The sequence below is a fragment of the Nanorana parkeri genome, unplaced genomic scaffold, assembly GCF_000935625.1.
Source record: "Nanorana parkeri isolate BGI_ZX_2015 unplaced genomic scaffold, ASM93562v1 scaffold369, whole genome shotgun sequence".
Lineage (NCBI taxonomy): Eukaryota > Metazoa > Chordata > Amphibia > Anura > Dicroglossidae > Nanorana > Nanorana parkeri.
In genome coordinates this window covers 348,890-359,360 of record NW_017306637.1, presented here as the reverse complement: position 1 = coordinate 359,360, position 10,471 = coordinate 348,890, and the positions used below count along the sequence as shown (strand labels likewise).

General features: G+C 42.1%; 1 protein-coding gene across 2 annotated transcripts in view; it reads left to right on the top strand.

Annotated features, from left to right (window-relative positions):
- The first annotated feature begins 3,482 nt into the window (after positions 1-3,482).
- Positions 3,483-10,471, top strand: part of TDG (thymine DNA glycosylase) — a 16,222-nt gene continuing 9,233 nt past the window's right edge. The window contains exons 1-4 of one of the 2 annotated variants that reach the window (XM_018558923.1): positions 3,483-3,542; positions 7,211-7,473; positions 9,432-9,661; positions 9,749-9,818. In XM_018558923.1, the coding sequence (XP_018414425.1) occupies positions 7,263-7,473; positions 9,432-9,661; positions 9,749-9,818 (511 nt within the window). In that variant the 5' untranslated portion in view covers positions 3,483-3,542; positions 7,211-7,262. Of the gene's footprint in view, positions 3,543-3,897; positions 4,040-7,210; positions 7,474-9,431; positions 9,662-9,748; positions 9,819-10,471 lie in introns of those variants that run through there. The other variant, XM_018558922.1, reaches the window with a different exon arrangement.

Here is a 10,471-nt window from a genome sequence, read left to right as displayed (position 1 = left end):
GATTTATAAATCTACATAATTTCTCTCTGATAATAAAACATTTTTAAAAATTCCAATGCTCTAAAGTCCAAGAGTTATGGGGAATAAAGTTAATTTTTGTTTTAATGATATGTATTCATATAATATATATGTAATTTATATAATATTTATAAAGTTAAGTGGAAGAGCAGTACTGTGTAAACTGTTCCCAGGACGATTACACATGAACGGCAAAACAAATGTAAATGTTTTCAAAACTCTATTTCTTCTAAACTTTCTTCTAAACTTCATTTATAATTAGCTGATGAAGGATGCAAAGCCCACATCATCTGACATTTATTTTCTATGTCATACCTTACATAAGGCTCCAGTCACAAAGCTTTAACAGCTACTTATTGTACTGTGCATTGGAGTGCACAGGTATCTACTGCTATTCGTATGTCTCCTGTCAGCATGTCACTGCTTTATACAACTGAGAGGCTGAAGCTGTCCAGAACCACCTGTCATACCAGCCACAGGAATCCGCTGCCAGATCTAATTAGCCTGTCTGGATGAGGCCTTTGGAGTGACACATGCAGCAGAAAAAAAAAACTGACAATGTTTATCGCCCCACACCAATCTATTCTAAAAGGAAAACAAGTGACTTCAGATACACTTTAAACCAGGGGTAGGCAACCTCGACGCTCTATTTGTGCTAAAACTTTAAATCCCATCAAGTCCCTGCCTGCGGGAGTCATGCCGTGGCTGTTAGAGTCTTGGAATGCCTCATGGGACTTTTAGTTCCACAGCAGCTGAAGTGCCAGGGTTGCCCATAACTGCTTTAATCATAGCCTGGTAGCCATGATTGCTATCCACATACATCCAAATTAATCCACTAACATTGAATCTGCATTGGGGGGTTGAAAAGGAGCAGCAATATTTTGCTTTTACGCCATGATGACACAGACATAAAGTAAAGGTTGTTTGCAATTTACACAACAACAACAACAACAACAACATCTACCTTTGCGGTGCCCTTGTACTTTTGCTATTATTGTCATTTGGTTTATAGTATATCATCTACATTATGTCTATATTTTTGTTTGAAAACTTAATAAAACTTTGCAATTGAAAATGAGCAGCAACAAATGAGACACAATCAGACCAATTCTTGACTATGATGTCACCAACTAATCTAATCAACAGTGTAATTATAGATGGAGCAGACCAATGTGATATGAGGCCAAAGATTAGGGGGCAGGAGTACTGTCTGATCAATATAAACTTTCACAGGTAAAAGCATGTCAACAACATATATCAACACACAATGGAAACATGCATTGACGCATGACAACGTACCTACTGACTGCTACAAAAAATGCACCTCTATGCACATGCATTAATTTAACTGGGCCCTTAGGCTTTCATTTCATTAGGACCCTTCTGTTTAGAGCAGAACGGATCGGATGGCACCGCTGTGACATCACTGTCCATCCAGTTTTTTCCCTCCATCTTGCAATGGAGGAAAAAACTGAAATGAGCGGACCCCATGTCGGTCTATGGGGAAGCAGATGTAAATGGACATGTGTCCATTCACATCAGATGACCCCTGATCTGGTACAATCAGGTCTGGCAAAAGAGAACACTGTTTCCTTCATTTTTCCAGACCTGGCCAGAATCAGGGGCAACCGGACACATATGCATTTAGAGTGGGTGCCCATAGACTTGCATCCGATTGGACCACATGAAAAACTGAGGAAAGAGGGCCTTAAAGTGCAACAGAAGCCTAAACTTTATTTTTGGATAGTGTGGGGAGGGATTAGAACACCTGCCATGTTTCTGTTGCCATCTGTGTCCCCCATTAGGCCCCTTTCACATGGCCTGATCAGGAGGGAATCCGTGCGTGGATCCCCTCCAGATCGGAGCAGTAAGGATTGGATATCACTGTTATTTCTATAGGTTGGACTCGGTTTTTTTTAACCAGACTAACTATGTAACTATGTGGTGACATCATTTTTAGATTGTAAGCCCTCAGGGGCAGGGCCCTCCTTACCATCTTGTCTTGATTTGTATTGTGATTGTAATGTCTTCCCTATATTGTAAAGCGCTGCGCAAACTGTTGGCGCTATATAAATCCGGTATAATAATAATAATCTGAGTCCATCTAGTTTTTTCCTCCATCTTGCAATCGAGGAAAAAACAGAAGTGACCAGACCCCATGTTGATCTATGGCGAATCAGATGTAAAGAGACATGCCTGTTCAGGTCCGTTGAAATAGAACACTGTTCTGTTTCTTTTTCAAGGTCTGGCCATTGTGGAGGGTAACCAGGTGTAAACTGAAGCCAGTCTGTTTATACCCAGCTGCCCATAAACTAGCATTGCGCACCCGATCGAGTTGAAAAACTGACAGGTTGACCCGATCGGACTTCCTGTCTGAAAGAGGCCTTAAAGTACAATTAAAGTCTCTTATTTTTTGGCATACATCTACTGCTAGCAAGCAGTAAATGTATGCCCCATGATTAATTAAAACAAATACGGAAATACCTAATTGATGTCCGTGGGACACGAGGAGTCTGCGGTGGATTAGAGAGCAGCACCAGCACTGGAGGGACTGACTGAAACAAGTGGAAGGAAGAAGATAATCGGATCAAGAGGCTGCCGTGACAGGATCGAGAGGTGAGGGAACCCGGTATGTGTTCGCTCACCTCCCGATCTACTGAGCTGACCTGTGACAGTCTCATTGTCACAGGTCGGCTTAGAACTATGAGGTGAGTGGAAATCACTAATCTCATAGTTCTCCTTTAAGTAAGTGCTTACAGCAAAAAGGAGGGGGGGGATTTTTTTTACCTTTAATGTCACTTTAAGGAGATTTACCTTTTATATATGACAGGGATATAACTCTATAACTTCAGTCCTACTTACAATTAGAGATGCCCAGTTCATGAACGAATCGTTCTTTTGAATCGATTCTATTCACTGAACTGGTGGAGTCGATTCACCTGATTGAGCTGATCCGTTTGCAGCAGCTCGGTGTGACGTATTGCAGAGACTCTAGCTAGCTAGCTTGTAATATGACCCTAGAGTGAATGCCAGGCTTCTGCCAGCCCCTCCCCTCCCAGCCCACCCCTGCAACCAATCACATCCGAGTCACAGTACACAGAGTCTAATCATATGAGTTTAGTATACGACCATCGCAAGACAAAAGTCTTGCGATGGTCGTAAGGTGTATGGGCACCTTAAGAATAGAAAGAATCTACTAGTTAAAATAATCGAATTTCTGAATCAGAGTCCTCTATGAAGGTTCAGACAGCTCCTGAGCTTCGGTTCACTTGCTTGTCAGCCGCCTCAGCAAGGGAATCGAAGATTCGATTCATGAATCGTTTTTTTTGAATGAACTGATTCAAATGAACCGATTCATTTAAAAGATCCGAACTTTCAATGAATTCTTTTGGGAAGCATAGAATTAAGAGGGAGTGACAGGATGGGAGGGGAAGGATTTGATGGGACCTGTCAGGTCCACACATGCGTACACCTTTCTCCACCTGATCACTGCAGCAGATGCACACAGCTCTTGCCTTCTGATAGTAAGTTTGAGTTTTCCCTGGCTCTCTGCTTATTGTTAGTCTCTATCTAACTTCCATCATGTGGTCTACGGATCCAAGCTCATGGGGTGTATTTCCTAAAATATGACATACCGCCGTAGATTAGACAGTACTACGAATCGGATCCGATCACACAATTCTAAATGTCTTTATACACATTTCCATACAAGTTATACCGATAATTTTTATTCCTCAGCGAATTGGCCACGCAGGAATGAAGTCCGACTACCCTCCCCCCAACTCTTACAGTCTGTACCCTAGTACCCATAGAGTTAAATCCCTTCCCCCACCAGGATGTAGTCACGTGGAGCGTAGGCTCTCGCTGGTTGGCCGGCGGTGCGGTGACGTGTACTCTGTGTGTTTGTACGGCTGGAGAGACCCCCTGAGCTCCCAGTGTAAGGAATCCTCGGTGCAAGAACTTGGGGTCTCAGGCTCCTCTCTGTATAAACAACAACCATGGAGGCTCAGGACCCCGGCAGGTATGCCCAGAAACGAGCGGGGTTTCATTGTGTGTTTGCTGGGAGTATTTAATAGCGGCCTACAGAGAGGGTGCAGTGCGCATGTGCAGAGCCCCAGCCATTGTGTATAATGGAGGGAAGAAGTGGAGGGATGTAAAGCTGGCAGTACCATTCATTCACTTATAGGTTTTCTAATCAGGGTGGGTATAAAGCTGCCATCTGATCATATGAGATCGGTGCAGGGGGTGAAGATTGTCACTGACTATGCAGCCTGGTCTGACTTGAATTGATCAGAATGTAGCCTAACCCAGATATTGTCTAATACATTGTTATGTTACCCGGTCTAGAGAAGCTAGTGCTGTATTATTCAATTGCAGGACAGTGTGGACATCAGCAGGCACTAGACGCCTGGTTGTTTATGATCAGTGTAAACAGCTGTTGCCTTGATGAGCTACTGTAAGTAGTTTTCACATTTCCTCTGTACAAAACTGATTCACATGTTCCCCATCAATGGAGTAGTTTTACCCATATGCCATCTTACACCAGGTTAATTACAGTGATCTGGTTTTAGATGACATCACCGAAAGGCTGCATCTAATGCCCTTTATGTGTAATGCTCATAGTAAATGCTGGAGGACTCTCATGGAGCGCTGGCGCCCTGTGGAGGGTCAGGGAGCGCGGGCGCCCTACAGGTTTACTTGGCGACTCGTGGGTACACATAAGGCTAGTGGAGATCACTGCTATTACCTTTTTACTAATCAGGGCTCCTACTAAAGACTGCTGGAGTCTAAGGGCCACACAACGCGTACCAATGGGCTGCATGTGACCCTTGGGCCACACGTTGTACCCTATGGGTTTAGGTTCTATGAACAACGTTTTGTCTTTTAGCATTATAAAAAAAATAAACTGAGCTACAATCCAGATCTTTGATATCTCGATGCTAAATGGAATCGTAACTCTAAATAATGGCTTAAAAGTTGCACTTTAACAATCCTAATGGTTTCCATAGACAATGAAAATAGAAACTCACAGTTAGGTATAGCTTGACATCTGTGTGGATGTGTGTGTCAGGGTGAAATACACACAATTCAAGTACTGTCTACAGTCAGACTTGTAGTGGTGATCTCCTGAGGGATCACTATGACTATAAGGGCTTGTTCACAGATGTCTATTATGCTGTGTTTTTCTGCACACTACTGCATATGTATGTAACTGTTGCAAAGCTTTTAAACAATATGTACACTTTCATAGACTGTGCACTGATGCGTCACCCTCCATAAATTTACATGAACTGAGATCCGGCGTCCGTGGCTTTTGGGGATGATTTACATCCTGCACGCAACCCCTCTAATTGCCTGCACTTTAGAGCCCCATAGACTTCTGCGTGGGCTTTCTACCTCCATCTCAGCTGGGAGACAGTCCCCTATAGACTTCTACGCAGGTGCAGCAGGCAGTGACAGGAGTTGGCATGGGATGTAAACAATCCCCAGAGGCCACAGTGTTGGAGCTCAGTAAGTATAAATTTGCATAGGGGGAGCTCTGTAATGCTAGGCGGGGAGAAAGAATAATTTATTTCTATGAAGGTGCACTTGTGCTCTAAAACAAAAAAGACATTTCTAGTATGTGGATGTTCGATCTTAATATGAGTACTAACTGACCCTTTAAATCTGCTAGCAGGCTTTCAACAAGCTTCAGTAGTACTGAGGTCTACTAGCAGCTGGTTGAAAGTGACATTCAGCACTCGTATTTTAAATGTGACACTAAACTCAGGAGTTAAATCTTAAAAATACATTCAAGTACCTTTTAACTATTAACAAAAATGTATCTTATTTGTGTATCACTCGGCTGTAGATCCTCAAATCATCCCTGGATTCATGCTGGCACTGTCCTTCCTTCTGGAGGGTGACTACATCATAACTCGTGTCTAGTTTACTAATTTGTAATGTAATTGTAGTCCATCATGGGAGTGAACTTGGGGTGGTGGGTACATTACAACACACGGGGACCATGGTGAATAAAAGTAACCACCCTCCAGAAGGAAGGGCAGTGTCAGCACCAATTCAGAGATGATTTGAGGCTCTACAGCCGAGTGATACGCAAATAGGATATATTTTAGTTACTAGTTAAAGGAGATCTATGAGGCGAGTGAAAATCACTCAGCCTCATAGTTTGAGCCGACGTGGGACAATGAAACTGTCACACGTCTGCTCAATAGATCGGGAAGTGAGCGAACACATACCGTCGCTCACTCCTCGATCATGTCCCTGCAGAGAGCAGTGACTGTCACTCACAGCTCCCTGCACGGATTCCCCCCTCCCCGCTTTGATCTTCCAGCGCTGGCTGGAGGAATGAACGGGGGAGGGTACAGCTGGCTCTGCCTCTAGGTAGGCAGAGCCACCTGTCAATCTTGCAGCTGGGTGGATCTCGACAGTAATGTCGGGATCCGTCCCGGCTGCGGCGGTCTCCGTATACCGTGAGCTGTAGCTTGCGATATACTGAGCTTTGGGTCACAGGAAGACGCTAGTATATGTCCTCCCGTGACCCTGAGGAGAGCTATGGGGAAAAACACTTACCCCGTAGTTCTCCTTTAAGGTGCTTGAATGCATTTTTAACAATTAACTCCTGAGTTTAGTGTCACTGTAAGAATCCATTCAGACCACTTTGGTCCATTGCGGTGCGTGAATGGCACTGCCATGCACAAATGCATGTAATGGCTCCCTGGTGTGAATGAGCCCCAATATCTATGTTTAACCTCCCCGTACTGGAACTGAATAGTGCTTTAAAAGCTTCAACACAGCTCTGTGTTGGCATGCTGTTACTGGAACTGGAACTATTTCTGCTCATTCTACAAAACATTTTGGACGAAAACAAAAAAAAAACTTCAAGAAAGCTGTTCGAAGTTTACCGAAGTGGAACTTGCTGCTGAAGCTTGTTGTACACACTGCTCTTATACAAGCTGAAGCACGTGTGAACAAGGCCTTTGTGAAATAATTTCTACTAACTCTAGTTTTCCGCTGTAGCCAGTTGATTTTTGTAAGGATATCCTGTTGGTTTAGAAACCGCTACTGGGATTAGAAATTGTTAGAGGGGAGCGAAGAATAATTCTTGCATATCGACAGTCCAAATATAGCACGCAGCTGTAGCATTACTGACACTTTGTGTATTTGTGTTTTACACTTGTCTTCTTTTCAGTTATTACGCCTTCCAGCAAGCTCAGAGTTTTTATGGTTACCAGTACCATCAAATGATGAATGCTCCATCGAACATTGAATTGGGTAACGAGCAAAGGACTCTGCACACCCTAACAGGAGTCCCACAGCACGAGTTGCAGGCATTTTCTGGCATGCTAGGTAATGAGCATCAAATGCATCATGGTATGAATGGTATACCTGGCCCGGAACCCATGAAAATGCAGGCAACAGAAGCACCAGAGTTTCCACAGGAACCTACACAAGGTAAAACTGCTTCTTATATCCCCTTGAGTAGATATTGATTTAATTACAGTTTTTTTTTTTAAATTGTAAACTATGGCTTCACATTTACCATGACAAATAGAAAAAAGGAGGCCTGATATGATTGGTCTTGCACACATTTGTGTGTAACATGAGAACATTTTTTAACATGATCTGGCTATTAATAGAAGGTTGGCTTTGATAGGGAAATGCCAGGGTTAACCATGCATATTGAAATAATAGCAACAATCTTTACCATTGACAGCATGTTTGGAGAAAGAGTAACCATTGGTAGATGTGTGGACATACTTTAAAATGAAAACAGTAATGGCCCATTCACAACACAGAGCGCACGTTATTGTTCATTGTGAACGCACACTGCAGTCCATTGTGAAAACTTGCTTTTTATTTCTAACTTGCATGTGGTTCTGTTACACTGCAGTGCAGCAGCATGTCATAATGCGATATGCAAAATGTTCTACTCTTTTTCAGCATGCACCAACGCTGGTCCTTTGTGTAAACTGAAGCCATAGGACATAGGGCAACTTGCCTTGTTCTTGAACAGGGACCACAGTGGGCAATGCTGCTATGAACGAGCACTAAACAGATGAAGGCTCCCTGTCTGGGCAAGCAAGAGTCAACCAAAATGCTGTATGCAGCTTATGATCACCTAGTGGTCCTTATTTTGGGTAGTGACAGTGAGAGGCTTTAAAAGAAAGTTGAATAGAAATATGGGGGCTGCCACTGCTGAATTGTATTTTAAAGCTGTGGGGCTTTCATTCTCAGCTTTCTTGTACTACTAGGTTTGTCAATGACCAGGAACATGAATCTACATATAGTGCTGGGACACCTCACATGCACACATTTGTTCTGGTTCTACAGTAATAACTCCACTTTTTGTTTTTGTAAGCCGTCCCGGTTTCCACCCCACGTAGTATCACTGTCACACCAGGCTTTTTATATTGGCACATGAAACATACACACGGAACACACTCTTTTACATGGTAACTAACACATGCATTGCATTTTTGCTGTCACATGTTACAATCTGACCGTACCGTATCTGTACAATCAATTTTAGATCTACCAAACATATGTAATATGAGGCCGTACCTAATCTATCCAATCGATTTTTATCATGTCAGGCAGGTTCTTGCACTACATAGTTGTTGGTAGATCTAAAGGAGGTTGTGCAATCCGATTTGTAATGCATGTGGTGAGCTTAACAGGCATATGCACTCCCTTCAAGGGTATGTTCACAAGTATTATATTTGGTTTTTATATGCAAGTTTATGCATTTCCTCTCTGGTCAGCACCAGAGTATCTTCAGCACAGGAAACAAAGGGAAATCTTGAAAATGTAAACATACATCAATAAAAAGCTGATAAATATGGTATCTCTTTGTCAAAAGCAAGAAAAAAATGACTGGTGTTCCACTTTAAGGAGCACATACTACAGAGTTATTGTTCTGTAAGAACTTGCTTCAGGTTCCTCTTTTTCACGCTTTAGTGTATGAGCTCTAATTTTGGTTTCTTGTTCTTTCCACTTTTAACAAGAGGTCTTACAACAATCACAATGATAAACCAGGAAATGTGTATAAAAGAGTTGCCAATGCCCCTACATATAGAAAGCTATATGTAGTATTCTGGCATTTAGAAATAAAAATATAGAAGGTAACTTCTCAAACCTGGAGCAGACAGAATCTGGAGAACCAATCAGCTTCTCTCTTTAGTTCAGTTAAGCTTGAAAAATTAAGGAGAGAAGCTTATTGTTTACTATGGGCAACTGCTCCAGATTGTATTTGCTGTGATGTATTTCCAGTACCGAGATGTACGCAACCCTTTAGGATTTTTGAACTAATGTCTTGCTTTTTAATAATGCAGTCAATTATTGGGCTAACTCAGCCCATAATGTATTACTTTGTTACATGTATACAAATATCTCTGTTATATCTTGTTCAGAAGGTGCAACAAAGGGTAAAAGGAAAAGGGGTAAAGCTCCAGCTGAGCCTAAACCAAAGAAGAAGGAAACGGCGAAGAGTGCCAAGACCCCCAAATCAGGCAAGCAAGAGAAAATCACAGACACTTTCAAAGTGAAAAGGAAAGTGGACCGATTTAACGGGGTATCTGAAGCTGAACTCTTGACAAAAACTTTGCCAGATATCCTTACGTTTAACTTGGACATAGTTATTGTAAGTAAATCAAAGTCTGAAGTTATACAGCATCCTGTGGGCTGCTCACAATGTATTAATTGTGAACTTTTCATATGTCCTCTTCAGATTGGAATCAACCCAGGTCTTATGGCAGCTCACAAGGGCCATCATTATCCAGGTCCTGGAAACCATTTCTGTAAGTCAACTGCTGCATGTTTGTCATCTTTCATCTGTGTTGTGTCAGCAAATCTCTTATCAATGTTTAGCAACTTCTCTTTAAAACAGAAAAATGACTGTCCAGTCTTAATCACACAGTTCAAGTTTCCATTTCACAGGAAAATGGATTTGGTATCCAACTCCACAAAACGAAAGCATTTTGCTAGCTGATTAAGTGTCTCTATCCAAGTACCAAGAGGCTTATGAAGGCAGTCGTTTCCATGCTAAAGAATAACCAGACCATTGGCATAATGAAGCTTGTTTTAGAACAGCTTGTCACCAGCACACAATGCCCTTTCATAGACTTACTGGCTTACCCAGTGTTCCTTTTACACAATTATTTAAAACAACTACAAATGTATAGTTTAAGGGTACCTATAATCGGAGCTGCTTCTTGAGAAATTAGGCTTTAGGTAGATATCCTCTGCCATTGATTCCCTTGTTAAGAGTATAATCTGCTCCAGAGAGAAAAGCCAAATTCCCAACTTTTTCTTGTGAACCCAACTGCGATCCTAGCCTGCCTCTCAAGTCAGGATTGCGGTTTGGGTGAGTAACTCCTTCTTCCTTCTTTTTTTTTTTTTTTTTTTTTTTTTTTTTTACCCACTCACAAAAAGACACCCACAATCTCTTCAG